At 36.5% G+C, this 16,278-nt stretch overlaps 1 protein-coding gene, 1 non-coding gene and 2 pseudogenes across 2 annotated transcripts; 1 reads left to right on the top strand and 3 right to left on the bottom strand.

Annotated features, from left to right (window-relative positions):
* The first annotated feature begins 713 nt into the window (after window positions 1-713).
* LOC148691425 (uncharacterized) lies at window positions 714-1,263 on the top strand (annotated as a pseudogene).
* Window positions 1,264-6,662: 5,399 nt separating this feature from the next.
* On the bottom strand, window positions 6,663-9,402 carry LOC148691424 (uncharacterized). The gene is made up of 12 exons (XM_088684019.1): window positions 9,388-9,402; window positions 9,149-9,316; window positions 8,918-9,046; window positions 8,531-8,599; window positions 8,324-8,412; window positions 8,103-8,181; window positions 7,866-7,985; window positions 7,595-7,717; window positions 7,345-7,426; window positions 7,140-7,228; window positions 6,949-7,056; window positions 6,663-6,811 (listed from the first exon to the last, which is right to left on the bottom strand). Exons 1-9 carry the CDS (start codon window positions 9,400-9,402, stop codon window positions 7,397-7,399), a joined length of 822 nt encoding a protein of 273 aa, XP_088540145.1. The 3' UTR covers window positions 6,663-6,811; window positions 6,949-7,056; window positions 7,140-7,228; window positions 7,345-7,396.
* Window positions 9,403-12,864: 3,462 nt separating this feature from the next.
* Window positions 12,865-13,069, bottom strand: LOC148691423 (small ribosomal subunit protein eS28x pseudogene; annotated as a pseudogene).
* Window positions 13,070-13,389: 320 nt separating this feature from the next.
* Window positions 13,390-13,514, bottom strand: LOC148691422 (small nucleolar RNA snoR111). Its single transcript, XR_015956056.1, has one exon. It is a non-coding gene; the product is annotated as a small nucleolar RNA snoR111 (small nucleolar RNA).
* Between the last annotated feature and the right edge of the window lie 2,764 nt (window positions 13,515-16,278).

Genomic DNA, 16,278 nt, shown 5'->3' with positions numbered 1-16,278 from the left:
AGCCACTCAACCTGATGAGGGTTCTTAACTTTTATTAAAGACTATGATAGAGTTTTGACACATACAAAACTATACATAATCCTGGACAAAATATTGCTTCCGCTATATGTTCTTACCTTACCAATCTGCGACTTACCAATCAATCAAAACATGATAATAGGCTACTTGGTATTCCTCGAGCTATGTTTGCTATATTTTGCAGGTAATCCATTTTAATGGAGATGACGACAATGCTGGAAAAACTAGCAATATCAGAAGACCTTTTGGGTTCATAATATGTTTGTCAATAATGAACTGACAAACATAGTGGGAATTATAAATAAGAATTACAACACCTAATCTGCTCAAAAGTGTTTGGATTGTTGTTTTTGCCTTGCTGTTCAACTGATTGGATATGAGGTTTATTTGTATTAAGTGAATAATAATTTGCTCAAAAGTGTTATTTATTCAAGTCAAACAAGTAAATCAATGTATAATGAGTCATTAAATTGACAAGATTGCACCCTTCATCTGCTCAAAAGTGTTGGAGTTGTGCAAATTGCCCTTGTGCTTAATGACTTAGTTATGCAAACCTAGTATAAATGGTTTCTATCCGAAGATGATACCATGTTTATATGATTATGATTGGGAAAATATTGAAACAATAGTTTTCCTTGTTTGATTAACTAACTAATGAATAATATTGTTTTCATGTTTTGCATCCAGCACCCCATATGACGTCTCTTAACTTCACTAATATAGAGACCCTGACTGGCTCCAACTTTAAGAAGTGGAAGGAGGACGTCAAGATTGTGCTTGGACTTATGGATCTTGATTTGGCATTAAGGGAGGAAAAACCTGTAGCCATCACTACTGAGAGTACTGTTGACCAAAAGGTGAAGTTTGAAAAATGGGAGAGGGCAAATCGAATGTCCATGATGATCATGAAAAAGGCAATGACTCAGTCGGTTAAAAGGGGCATTCCTAAGAATGACAATGCAAAGGATTTCTTGGCTGTAGTAGGAGAGAAATTTAAGGAGTCATAAAAGGAAGAAACTGGGACCTTCCTTACACAAATCACATCAATGAAGTACGATGGTGTGGGAAGTGTCAGAGAGCACATCTTGAAGATGGTTGATCTTGCCCAGAAACTAAAGGATCTTGTGCTACCTATGGCTGATCAATTTTTAGTCCACATGGCTTTGAATTCTTTACCAACTAAATATGGGCAACTTAAAGTTTCGTATAACACTCAAAAGGAGAAATAAGGTATCGATGAACTGATTTCAATGTGTGCTCAAGAGGAAGATCGACTCAAAAAGGACAAGGATGTGGATGTGAATTTTTTGCAAGATGAAAAACGCAAAAGGGACTCTACTTTTGGTTCAACTACGCTTGCTGGTAAGAAGAAGAAGAAAGAAATTTGTTCTTCATTTAAAAATGCTAACAGCTCTAAGGGGTCTCATAAAATTAAATGTGTTAATGTTGAGATTGAGAAAGAAAAATAGTGTTACTTTTGCAAAGAGACAGGTCATTTAAGATAGAATTGCAGTGGATTCAAAAATTGGCTTGTTACGAAAGGTAATATTATAATTGTTTTTGTGTGTGTTGAGTCAAATTTAGTTTTTATTCCTCCTCAAAGTTGGTGGTTTGACACTGGGTGTTCCATTCATATAACTAATTCCTTGTAGGGATCCTCAAAAAACAAGAGAGATAAACAATGAAGTCTACAATGTCTATGTAGGAAATGGGAGCAAAGTAGTTGTTGAATCCATAGGAAGTGTCAAATTAGTTTTATCATCTGGATTTGTTTTAGAATTGAGTCCAATACTTTATGTACCTTCCATGAGAAGGAATTTGATTTCTGCATCTAATTTAGTTAAGTCGGGCTTTACCTTTGTTGGTGACAATCATTGTGTAAGTTTTACCATTCAAATGATAATAATAAATTGCTTGGCAATGCTTATCTTGAAATCAATATGTGGCAACTGGATTGTTCGTACAAAAATGAATGCTTTAATGTTCAAACTGTTGGTTCAAAAGCAATGTCCACTTCTGAAAAATCCTCCATGCTTTGGCATAAAAGGTTAGGACATATATCGAAAGAAAGAATCATCATCTTGACAAAACAAAATATGTTGCCACATCTTGATTTAGTGACTTCAAAGAATGTGTCAATTGTTTCAAAGGACAATTCACCAACACTAGAAAATTAGGTTCAAACCGTAGTCCATCCCTACTAGAAATCATACACACTGATATATGTAGACATTTTCCAAACAAAACCATTTATGGAAAATCTTATCACATATCTTTTATCGATGATTTTTTCACGTTATGCATATGTTTATCTCATCTCGGAAAAATCTGAAGCTTTGGATTGTTTTAAATCTTTTCATTTAGAAGTTGAAAAACAACTTGAAAGACAAATTAAAATTGTGAGATTCGATAGAGGTGGTGACTATTTTGGCTGGTACACTGAGGTTGGACAACACAAAGGGCCTTTTGCAACTTATCTTGAACAAAACGGCATCATAGCACAACATACCACTCCTGGGACCCCTCAATAGAACGGGGTGGCAGAAAGAAGAAATCGCACCCTCAAAGATATGATAAGGTCTATGTTTGCACACTCACAACTTTCTATTTTCCTTTGGGGAAAGGCATTAAAAACAGCAACATATATCTTGAACCAAGTGCCAAGTAAGTCTTAATTTGGTACCATTCGAAACATGGACTAGAAGAAAACCGAGCTTTAACCATTTCCATGTTTGGGGATGTAAGGCCGAGGCAAGATTCTACAATCCAACCGAGAAGAAGCTTGATCCAAGAACTATAAGTTGTAGGTTTATTGGTTACTCAGAAAAATAAAAAGGGTTTACATTTTATTGTCCTATAGCCATTCGAGAATCATGGAGACACACAATGCTAAATTCCTCGAAAATTTGGGTGAGAATGTTGATTGCTACCAGCATATCATATCATCAGATTTTGAAGAATTACCACAACAAAGTGAATTGCTTGAGCAGCAAGCAATTGCAGTAAGTATTCCTTTCGAGCTACAAACTGATGTAGCCAAGAACAAGCCAGCTGACACCTATTCAAATATCAAAGGAAATGTAAAATTAAGTGGGAGTAATGGGCATAAAGGCTACCTAAGGAGTTACAATTGTTTTACCATTTCCTCTCACTTATTGTAATTACTAAATGGTTGTTAGTGGGGTGAGTTATGAACGAAAAACTGTGGCAGCAAGCAAGAATAAAAATGTTGTAGGTTGCAGCGGCAAAGATAGGAAAAAAAGAAAGGAAAGGAAGAAAAAAAAGGCAAGGCTGCTACGTTGGGGAAGGAAGGAAAGGAAGGAGGAAATCTTGGCATTCTGTTCTTTCAGTTTTATCTTCTCAAACTCATGTATTTCTTTGGGTTTTATTTAAGGATTATGTGTAACTAATTTTTAGTAGTTAGGGGCTGTTTTGAAGCCCCGAATATGATTACAATTCGTTTGAATTACTTTTATGAATGGATGAAAATTGGTTCACTACTTGTCTCATTGATGAATTCTTTATGTATTTTCTATAGATGCATAGTAAGCATATCGAGGATTCTAATGCTATGAATATGTGTGTGCCTGCCCTTGTCGAATGAGGACCTACATATGTTTTAGAGTAGTACTTGTTAATTGCGATTAACATGTGAACCAATTTCTAGGATAAGTAAGACAACGCTAGTACTTACGATGCCTTGTGATGACTCAAACTCTTTTCGTTCTTAATGATTTCTACTTATTAAATCTATGAACACGCCATTCTAGATTGCACGTTAGGGACTAAGTTAAGTTGAAAACACCATTCTCTTAACATACTACATAAGAAAGTAATAGGTTGAGTTCTAATATTGAGCCAACTTGAGCATCTTCATCCGGAAATAGAAGGAATTTGAATGAAACATAATATGTTTGCATGATTATTTGGTGGTGGATAGCAATTCCCCTAACTCGTTTTTCTTAATTTGTGAACTACTTAAAATCTGTTTTTGTCCTGTTTTTATTCGATTTAATTTAAATAGCAAATCAACTCCAAAAATCCCAAAAATTTGTGTGAGTGTAGCTCTTTGTGTCTAGTGTCTTCATATAAAATTTCGTAGGCTTTAGATAAATGTAAGTTGGTCTAATAATTATTTTTCGGTGGCTGGTCAGTAGGGACAGCAACCCAGTTTTTGTGACATTTTAAGTAGTTAGATAAAACAATATTCTGTGGGAAAGACCCTTATTTTCATATGCTACAATTGACAAATCTTAGTGTTAATAAGGAAAATCAATAGGACATTTGTGTGCTACTTTGTGGTGTGCTTTTAATCCTATCAAGTACATCATTCACAACGATCCATGATCCGAGAGAGGCACCTTTTTGTACTTACAATTCTAAACTAAAATCCCCCTCTCTCAGTTTCCCCAAAGAACGGAAGTGTACGATCTGGAAAGCATCAAATCCTTCAACATATAGTTAGATTTAACATTTAACAAAATACAGGAAGCACTAGAAACACAGGAAAAGTGGGCGAAAAATTCATGCCTTACTGTGATGATAAATAGCGCTCTGAACTTAAAACCAAGCAAAACTTTGCGCAGCCGGTACCTGGAGATTGTGTACATATTGGAGAGGAGTAGATATCTGACTCACTCCAGCCTTTGGCATCTCATGTATGGTAATTACAACAGCAGAGACATTTAGATAAAAACCAAAATTTTTTCGAAGCTTAAAACGTAGCACCTTTTATAGGGTTCGTACATGAATCTGAAAAGAGCCAACTTAATACACATTAGATCTTTTAAGAGGCATAATTTACGGCAACTAATACATAAATCATTAAGGGGCCAGCTTTACTTAATATGCTTTTGATCTGGTTCCTGCATTGCATTAACTATAGTTCAAGACAACGTTGGACTATCAAAGTTGTGCAAGAGTATTGTTTGGATCAAAGCATCGAATGGCTAGGTTTCATTTATTTGAACACTTATACATAATTTCGAGCCAAGATTGGCCATTCACATAAGCAAAAGTTACTAAAACTTAAAGAGCTGTTCAAAGGTTACTAAAACTGTAAGTACTTTTTCAGTACATCTTGTACGACGACCCAGGTTCCAACAGGGCCACACTTTTGTAATGTCAAGGTGGCATGCCTGACAGTGAAGTTTTCGGATTCTGAAGAGCTATCTGCGAAGCTTTGCTCAAGAGGCTCCATTTCATCCACTGCCCTTTTTAGACTTTCCATTGCCCCCGCTCGTTCTGCCTTTACTCGGGCAAGTTCAGCCTCGAGTTCTTCAACCTTGGCATCATAATTGGACACAATGTCTTTGCTCTCTCTCTGCATTTCTGCATGGCCAGTTCCATTCGAGTTTTGATCTCTTCATGTTGGGCTGCAAACACTTCGCCACCTTGGGAAAATTCCTTTTCTGCAGCCACAAACTTAGACATGTCACCCTCCAAAGACGCAAGAAGATCCTTAAGCATGGAAGTGATCCTCGAAGGGATCGTCCCTTGTTCAGTCAAGAGTTGGAAGGCTGCTTTGAACTCCTCATAAGCCCCATCTTTGCAAGGACTGGCTAGACTGTTCCTTGCATGGCAGGTCACCGTGTTTAATGCAGCCAAAGCCTCAGCTGATGGTTCACTGGCTGAAGTGGACTTCAATTGTTCCTCAGCAGCAGACAGTCTGCGCAGAGTTAGGTCATCATCCTTTGGAGAAGAAGACCAGCTAGGTCTTGGACGCTTCACACAGGTATTTGGTGGCCATCATTTTGTGTATCAATTTTTCTGCTGGCTGTCCCATGGCCAAAATTTGTGGCCATGGACTCTAAGGTCACTTGGGCGGCCTGCATCACAGTCCGTAACTAAGTACAAATTACAGAGATTAATTTTACATCTTGAATGTGGACCAGTTGGATTCTTACCTCTCCTTGTGGAGTTGCTGGTGAGGTCCAAGTGGTTGGTAAAGACATGGTTAACGCTGGGATCTCATCCACCCTTGCCTCAAGGAGAAGAGCTTCCTACATAAAGGCACAAAATTAGCACGAGAAGCTGGTTTCATACAATGATCAGTTTAAGAATTTAGCAAACTTTTACCTCAGCTTGTTCTTGGGTCTGAGAAGTGTCCATGGTGGCTGGAATGAGTGCGGTAGAGATTGGAATGGGATTGAGCTGATCAGAATCCTAGAAAAGCCAAGACGACCCAAGGGATAATTGCTCAAAGCCTCAAACAGTAAGTTTTTGTAAATAACCATATGCACGGAAGTTACAGGCAGTGTATAAGTTGAGTGGACTTGCCCCTCACCCCTCATTTTGCCGAGTTTGTTATTAGGAAAACTCTGATAACGAGGTAGCTTTGAGTAAATTAGACGCCATTAAGAACTAGAGTAATACAGCGGCACTTACCTGATTTACTGCACTAGAATCCACCTCCTTTAGATTCTCCAAATAACGAACGGTATCAATCTAAAGAGCATCAAAATCATTCAATCTAGTTAGTTTACAAAACTATGCCTAATGTTAGAATACAGTAATCGAATAAAGACCATCCTGTACCTGGCGATTGTGTACATCATCCAAAAATGAAGGCACATCCGCATATTCATATTCTATTTCACTTTCAAGTGGAGTAGATTTCTGAAAGCACTTAATGTCCCCATCTTCAATCTGGAAAACAAAGCATAACAGCGAATGAAAAATATGCATAGAAGCTACAAAAGTTAATACCTATTGTAACAGTTACCTGACTTAGACGAAATGACGTCAACTTGTGAATGTGCTAGCACATGATACAAGGATCAAACTTTATTTCCTGATAGTACACAGACAGATAAAACTTTTACTCCAGAATGCTAGACCGAACCGAAGCATGCAAATTATACAAATATGTAAATAGAGTAATGACAATTAGTTATGACAGAACTGTTGCTAAAAGAACGTGAAGTAGACCTAATAAAGCTCAATTTCTTCATCAGGGGAAAAACCAGCCAGTTGATTTTATTTTGCTAAAATCTCTATTGGCTTGCTAAACTCTTCACCAAAAACCTACCAACAAAACTGGTAACGAAATGAAACTTAAATCAGCAAGCAACAAATCAAAAGGAAAAACTATTTAGCTCAGCAGAAAGAGCCAGAGGTACCCTAGTTTTCGTTTCTCAGGTTCATAAAGGTTAAAGAAAAGCAGGATATCTTCCTTGGTTTTGTTAGGCAGAGGAATAGGATGTTGATCCTGGAGCATTTCATCGGAGCAATAAAATCATAAGAAATGTTCTTTCATACAGCAAGTGTAGCAGCACTAAGCATAAAACCATGGGTCGTAACAATGATAGAGTTAGACTGGATTACCGGCCCAAGATCTAATTCCAAAAATAACTTTAGCTTGCAGTTTTTGTGTTCTTTATTTGGTAGACCTTCCCAATGTTTTGACCTGCAAAACAAAAGGTCATGATTGGAATGCATAAGGAACCTATACCAAACTCTGACGAACACCAATGAGCACGTCACAACACTACTAGTCTCATAAGCATTTCAAATCTGGACTTACAACAAGTCCATGCATTAAGCACTTAAAAAGTAGAAAGTGTAAAGTAATTACTGATTCTAATTGTTCCTCGGGTGTCAATGGTCGAATGGGGCGATATGTGTGGTTTTGTCTCTTGGCCCAAATCCAAAACCGCTGAAATTGCATTGGTATGCCAAACTCTTGTGCAACCAGACCCTGCAAAACTTTGCTTTATCAGAGACTCTCGTAATAACATAACTGAATGAAGAATCTGATGCCCTCAATAATCATAAATCACACACAAACCTCAAAGGAGGAAAAGAATAAAGCAGACAGAAATAAAAGTGAACCTGTACTGCCATACCTTGAAAAGATTAAAGGGCGTTTGTTTCTTAATGGTGAAACTACGAACTTTGTCATGGTCCAAAAGGTCAAAATATATATCCCTTCCAATTTGTTTGATCAGGACCTCATCTCGAGCAACCTAAGCATATGAATAATAAATCGCTCTCTTATAATTCTTTGACGTGCACCAAATATATACATGTACTAGCACTGTGAAAAAAGGAACGGTGAAAACGGGGACAGAGAAACTCTTTACCTTAATAGTAGTATAAAGGTGAGCTTGTTCCTTGTTTCTCTTTTTGTCCTCCTCCTCTTGTTCTTTTTTCAACCTTGTCTTAAATTATACAAAGAATGAAAGCTCAGTGAGAGACACTTGAACGTAGAACTTATGCTTCAAAGAATGAAAGCTCAGTGAGAGACACTTGAACGCAGAACTTATGCCCTATGTAACATTAACTACCACAATAACCATCTTCCAGAAATGAAGGGACATTGGAATATTGGCGTTCTTCTTCACTTCCGAGTGGAGTAGATTTCTGAAAGCATGTGATATCCCCATCTTCAATCTGGAAAACATAACATCAAACAGTTAACAAGCTGTAAATAGACAGCATCAAATTGAGTTAGTTCCTATAGCAGACACTTATTCACATATACCAAGAATGCAATATATAAGCATTTTACCTGACTTAATTGAAATGAGGCTGTCCTATCAATGCGGTCGCACAAAATACGAAGCTCAAACCATACTTCCTGAATGCAGCACAAAAGCGGATATAATTAGTTTTTAAGGACGCTATACAAAAGCATGCTTCAATTAGTCATAACATGCATACACACATGATAACAAGCATAAATATATACATGATACATTATACATATATGTGTGCACGGCTGATGCCAAAAAAAAAAAAAAAGGTGAAACATACCTCATAAAGGTCAATCTCTTCCTCTGGGGCAAAACCAGATTTAGTTTTGCTAAAATTTCTATTGGCTTGTTATAACTCTTCACAAAAAGCCTACCAACGAAATTGGCAACACAAAAGAAACCTTAAATCAGCAAATGTGTACCAAAAGCAGATGGTAACCGAGCAGAAAGATCGAGAGGTACCCTAGCTTTTGTTTCTCAGGTTCATAAAGCTTAAAGAAAAGCATGATATCTTTCTTGGTTTTGCGAGGGAGAGGAATAGGACGTAGATCCTAGAGCATTTTATAGAGGCAATAAAATTGTCAGATACGATCTCTTTCGAAGTTGTAAAAGCTTCGGACCAGGGGTCACAACAATAGATAAGAGGGACTTACCGGCCCAAACTCTACTTCAAAAAACAAATTTAGGTCCCCCTTACTGTGTAATTTATCTTGTACCCCTCTCAATTGTTCAACGTACGAAACACAAGTGGCCGCCATTAGCTTGCAAAAATCACATTGACCAGTCTTGACATCAACCACGCTGTGATGTGCACTTCCAAACTATCAATCATTTCAAAATAAGATATCAAAGTTTTATGGGTGACCAACACATTTTTTTCTAGTAAAATAACTTCATTGTTTCCCATGAGCGTTTATACGAGGGAGGGAGGGCGGGATGAGGAGCGAGCAAGGCCTGCGACGATTCTCTCTCGCAGTATGAGCGACAACTCTCTCTCTCTCAGGATGGACGGTCTTTGGAATCCTTTCAAATTTGGGTGTTCTCGCTAAGAACTCGTAGCGAAGGAGGTAATCCAAGCGAGTCCGGCGTTAGGGAAGCATTTAAACCCAGCCTTAATTTTCATTTAATAATTACTCTGCAACGTGTCATGTACTTGTTGGTGGGTAATACCAACTATCAATGTCACGTGATGGTACTGTACTATCTAATAATTTTCATTTTTTAGATGCTTTTTCGGCAAGTGCTATAAAAAAACTCTTTGCAGCAACTAATTCTTTTGTGCTATGATCTGTATTCCTACAAATTTATGGTGCTTTCATCTATCCATTGTGGAAAGAAAGCACTATGTGTTAAAGTTCTAATTGAAGTGTTTTTAGTTGAACGAGAAGTAGGAATAAGGATAAGCTCAAAACTCAGAAACAATGGAGAGAAGATTATGATGGTGGTGCTCTCTCTGTTAAAACTTGCACAGAGAGTAAACTGCATATAGTATTGCTTCACACGCACACACTTTGCACAACGGTTGGGTTACAAAACATAATAGAAAGAGGATGATCTCTGCCACACATCTAGATGGACACAAGGAGATCTTTACACCTGTTACAAAACCCTTTTTACAATATGACCTCTACACTTGGTTTAATTACCAAAGTGAATACACAATTAGACACAAGACTTATTTACTCCTAATATTCATGTAAGCTCAATAGCTTATACACTAACACTATGATCCTGGGGCACCATCGATCACAGGTTCGGAAGGGGTTTACTTTGCTGCCTTGTGCAGTTTGGGTAAGGAAGTAAACGTAGTCGTTTGAGATTAACGAGGACACAATGAGAAAGTTAGAGATGAGGGTTTGAATTCAAGAATTGGTTGAAGAACACCTTCGGAGAGAGATTTTGTGGAATGGGAACCAGTTTACTTCTTTAAGACCAACTTCAATGGTTGAATGGTTGAGTTAAAACTCAAAATTTAAGTTTTATATTTGTCCAAAGCTTCTCCAATTACTGGGTTAAAAATAGTTTTGGAGTTTTCTAATAATTTCTTCCCCCGTTCCTCGTATTCCCTCATTTCCACCAAAACCAAAAATTCCCTCCGCCGCTCCTTTCGCTTTTATCTCATCCCTAAACATTAAAATCCAAACTGCGAAAACCAGATATCTCACGCTACAGGTTCTGGAATTTTTTGCTTGAATCTAATGCAACTTTTGCTTGAATTTTGTTTTATTCTTTTGGATTCCAGCTTGCGCAAATTTTGGGGTTCTGAGTTTTCTTAGACAAAGAGAACGGATGCGATTCGATATGATGAGTGAGTTTTTAAAGCTTGGAGGAAACATCTGCAAATGAAAAAATTGTTGTCCTTGCTTCATCTGCAGATGGATGGCAACGTGATGAGTGAGTTTTAAGCTTGGAGGAACAAGATGTGGCGGCCCTGCGGAGGCAGAGAGTTTTGTGACAGAAGGCAAGAAGGAGATGGAGGATGTAGGAGATGAAGTTAAAAGATTTTCCTTAAACGAAATGGAATTCACACCTCAAAGAGTGCAGTAGATAATGGTAGATCGAACCTACAAGGAGACTGATGAGTCAATTTCACTTTATATATTTTACCCTATTCTTAGTATATTTTAGTTAATATTTTGGAAGAATTTTGATACTTTGAATTGTATTTTCAATATAGGACTTTCGACTTCCTCTGGAAAAAAACATGGTCAAATGGACGAATTTTGGAGTAATTCTAGTTGGAGGACGTTCGTGAGTCACTTGGCTTAATCGTGTCAAAATATCAGATTTTTCTACCAAGCGATGATTTTCTGGCAATAAATAAAGGAGCAATGCGCAATGCTGGAATAATGACGTTTTGGGCTTGACTTGCGTTTTTGGAGCCTAAGATGACCTCGGATGGGTTTATGGCCTTCTGGAGATGTGTTTAGAACGTCATGATCTTCAAAACAAGCTATTATGGGCCGGATTTAATTGGAGGAGATTTGAGGCTAAAACGTGGCTGGACAGTTTTTGCGCAATTTCTTCTAGTTTAATTAGGACTTTATTTTCTAAGATATTTTGCTATTATTTAGTTTCCTAGTTGGAAAAAAGAACCTATGTTTTTAGGGGTTGTGCGATGACTTAGCAAATATATTGCTTTGCCGTTTTTAGTCTTTTCTACGCTTTTTTTTTATGCTACTTTGGAGACAGAGAGTAATTGCTAGGGTTCTTGGAGATTTTCTACTTTAAGGTGTTTTCAATCCTTTTCTTAATAATATTTTGTATGATTTCAATTATGAATATGTGTAACTAATTCCTTTTGCTAGGACGAAGCCTTGAGCTTTAGCATGAATATGTGATTTTTATTTAATTGCTTATGATCGATTGCATGCATACTTTGAATTCTTGATCAACATGATTGAAACTATCTAATTGTCTTAATGCCTGATCACCATTAGGATCTTTAGAAAATTAATTTGATGCAGTTTTGGTTGGAAGGTTCCCTGAAATTGATGCTGGCTTCTTGTGATTAATAATTGTAATTTCACTTAAGATGAACACCACATCTTAAGAGTTGCATGGTTTTTCAAAGGGTTTTCATAAAGCATAATGAGTCTCTCATGTTCAGATTTGATCCGAATGTCCGGACGGGTTGCATGTTAGATATACATTCTATGTTGGAGGTTCCAATTAAAATATAAATTAGGAAAACCTAACCTTCAAAGTGGCATATGTAGATCATAAGTAATTGGTAAAAATACATAGGATTGCTAGGTGATGGTGGAGCCCTAGTACTTTTATAAATTGGTTTTTAAAACTCTTTTCTTTTGTGTTTTTAATTAAATTTTTTTTTTAATATTACTTAAGTTTAAAATCTCTTTTCTTAACTTTCAATTTTAAGTATTTAATTAGGAATTGTTTCTACATAAATTATCCAAATAGTTCTTGAGGAGAACGACCTTGCATGAGCATCCATACTACAACATCCTTGTATTCTTACAAGTATTTCATGTATTTTTATCCCTACTTTTGTAGATGATAAAAATCCTATCAGAGACTCAAACAATTTCACACCTCAAAGAGCAAGACAATCGAAATGGAATTCAAAGTCAACCAAAATATTATTCCATATATCGACATAGAATCCAAAACAGAATGTAACATCCACCATGTTCAACTACAAATTAGACATACTAAGAAATTTCATCCCGAATTTTCAAGTCTGATGCTCGATCCATCAATTCATCAGCTAATAACATCAAGAAACATAACTGAAAATACTAGAGGATGCATTCGCAGAGCAAATGGCATTCACTGACACATGTAACAAAAGTCCTACGGAGTGAGCTAAACAGGAAGAGTCATGATAGCCAGCACAGATGACCCATCAACGCAACCTTCTTGCTTCCCTCTCAGACTCGAGCAAGGTAAGGATATCACCCTCCCTGACTGGGCCCTTGACGTTCCTCATGATGAAACGGTTCTCGTCATCCAGAAACTTCACTCTCACTTGAGTCACCTGCCCACGAGATCCAGTCCGTCCCATAACCTTGATCACAATAGCATGCTTGATCGTGTTTTCCATTCTTCACAGAAAAAAAAAAAAAAATAGTGAACTGTTATTAGCACTTCAAAAATCTCATTCTACACTCTTCACAAATGTATTTTTCTTTCTAATTATAGAAAATTTGGAGTACCAAATGAGATTTTTGGAGTGCTAATAATGATTCCCAAAAAATAGAAAAGAAAATTGTAGTAAACACAAAATCGTCAATAACCCTACAATCTAGTAAACCGAGCTAGCTGAATTGTAGAATAACATATTGAAATACAACATGTATGCAACAAGACAGCAGGTAAAGAAAAACAACAATGCAAAATGATGCCTTGTTTTAGGACAAGAAAAAAGAAAATGTGGACGAGAAACAATCGAATCGCCAATTTATAAGATGACGAACGAAACGATGGCTCGGCCTTTTCACTATACCTCGATGTTCTTCTCAACCAAGAGACACCAAAATTGTCCATCATTTTTTTACAAAGAACCAAGGCTTTTTTACTTTTCCAAATCAAATTCAACAAACGAATATAAACCGGCATCAAGTTCAAACAAATGAAGTATAAAACGCATATAGACTACATAACTAAAAAAAGAAAATGAAATTGTTATTGGCATTCCAAATTTCTCATTCTACACTCCAAATTTTCTATATTCAGAAAGGAAAATACACTTGTGAGGAATATGAAATGAGATTTTTTGAGTGTCAATAACACTTCCTAAAGAAAAGTGGGGCAAATAACTCACCGTTAAATTGGAAAATCAAGAGGAAAGACCATTATACTAAAACCACCATTAAACATAGAACAAACATTAACCCCAGAAAAATAAAATCATGGAAAAATATCATGACGCAAGAAAATTGCATAGAAGCAACTTAAAATGCTACAACACAAATATAAATTCAACAAAAAAATTTATCCAAAAAAAGGCCAAATCTATCTACAAAAATCCAACTACAGCTACTAAAGAAAGGCGATCCCAAGAAAACAAGGCTTCCCGCTTTGTGAGGGTGGGGGAACATTTATTGTACACAGTTTTACCCTTACTTTGCAAAGAGGTTATTTCCACTAATCAAACCCATAACCTCTCGGTCATAAAGGAGCAACCTTTCCGTTGTCCAAGGCTACCAAAGTAACTCTTTTTTTTTTTTTTTATCTCTGCTACAAAAAGGTTCCCATGTTTTAAAAATTATCCTTTCCATAGGTTTTATCGATCATCATCAGAGAAAAGTGAGCAGGGCATCATAAATTAATGGTCTTTTACAAAAATAAAATCATTGAGAAATATTGTGGATACAAATTTCTTCCTCCTTGATCTTGGACAAAATTGCACCTACAAAACAAATAACACCTTAGGTCAAGGCCAAGAGCCTCACGCGCCCACGATGAATCTTGGGGGGGGGGGGCGGCTTTGGCTGAAGAACCTCCAATGCCAAAGTTAGAATTTTGAGAGAAAAGTGTTTGAGAGTTTTGGACAATTTTAGCAAGAGTGAAGACCTAGGTTTTTAGAGGAAATGAGGTTGAATATATAGTGCATGGCCGGTCCCTTTGGGAGAGAAGGTGACCGGCTTTTTGTGTATTTTTTGGGTATAATTGGTGATTTAATTGGCCATTAATAGATTAATTAGGTAATAAATCTATTAATTAGCCAATTAACATAATTTAAAAGAAATGTTTTGGGGGTTACCTTGTGGAGAGGATTTGATTTGGATGAATGAAATAAGTTTAAAAATAAATACCTATTTGGGAACTTTTGACTTGATTGTGGAATGTTTGGCCACTGCTCGCGTGTAGGAATTCTGATGCTCCTCAAGGGTAATTTTGTCCTTTTTGTCCAAAAATCCACGTGTCGCCTCTTGATTATTTTTGGCTCCACAAATATCATGATCCATTAAAATTTCACAACATATGCAAATTCAATAAAATATCAACTAAAAAGGCCAAATTTATTAGGAAGTTGCTACTTGCTACAACAAAACAAGAAGCAAAATATAGGAAGATGAACCTTAAAGCACAAACACTGAAAACAATCAGAGAGGGAAACTAGGGGTAGAATGGGTATACCTCAATTTCTCGAACGGGCTCTGCAATTCTTGGCCGCGGCAACGAAACGATGAGTGAGACACGCAGAGACAAGGGAGAGTTAGGGTAGACTTAGAGAGCAACTTATAGGAGGAACGAATTAGGGCTTTTACTTGATGACTATATTACGATAGTACCCTTTTTCGGGTTGCTCATAATTGAGGTCCATTAACTGGTTGCTCATGGATGAGGCCTATTAACTTGCCCCATAATATTTTACCTGCTAATTTGGATAATCCTTCATTATTATAAGAACATTGAATAATACGAGAAATAATGATGATTGAGATTGAAAACATGCACGTGACGCCAATTAGTACTACGGTTTAGTAGTATTTCTCTTAACTTCTAAATTAAAGGTTTTAGGTTCGATTCTCACCAAAGGCGAATTTGAACCATATTATTGTTAACACATTGTGAGACTAAAGCTACATCTCTCCTTTAGTGTAAATAATATCGTTTAACGAAAAAAATGATAAGTTGGAAAAAAGGAAGAATATAGGGAATAGATATGGTTTATCAAAATTTAAAGTCAAGAAATAAATTCGCATTTTAGAAAAGAGACGAAAGGTCTCTTATTGTAATACTCCTCTCTTCCCATCTCTCATTATTATCGAAGACATACATTTCACTCTTTGAAAAGACTAACAGATTGTTTGTTTTCAATTTTCATTTTCTAGACACTGAAAACTTGCTTGATAACTAAGGGCTTGTTTGGTAAGTGTTTTTAAACGACTAAAAGCACTTTTAGAGAAAATATTTTTAGGTTCCAAAAGCACTTGAAATGCAAGTGTTTTTCCATGATTAACTTACATTTTTAATAAGAATTGGTTTCAAACTATTTTCTCTAAAAGCATTTTTGGTCTAAGATTTGTTATTTTGCTAGTCTAATGCTCTAGTAAACCTTAGTTCCCATTGCTGAAGCATATGTTGCAAAACATTTGTTTGATATCATTTTAATAGATGTTAGACACGACAAGAATTCCTTTTAATTTGCATGTATTAACCTTGCACATAATTCCCAATGTACATGTGCCTCGGTATTATTTTTTTCACAAAACACGATAAACACGAGACATGAAATTAGTGAAAAAGAAAAAGACTAACATAAAACATGGTATATAGGTTGCGAATGTCAAAGTGAGTGTATATATCTGGA

Source organism: Pyrus communis, chromosome 14 (genome assembly GCF_041283825.1).
Source record: "Pyrus communis isolate YQ-2024b chromosome 14, ASM4128382v1, whole genome shotgun sequence".
Classification (NCBI taxonomy): Eukaryota; Viridiplantae; Streptophyta; class Magnoliopsida; order Rosales; family Rosaceae; genus Pyrus; species Pyrus communis.
This window is presented reverse-complemented; position numbering and strand designations above follow the sequence as displayed.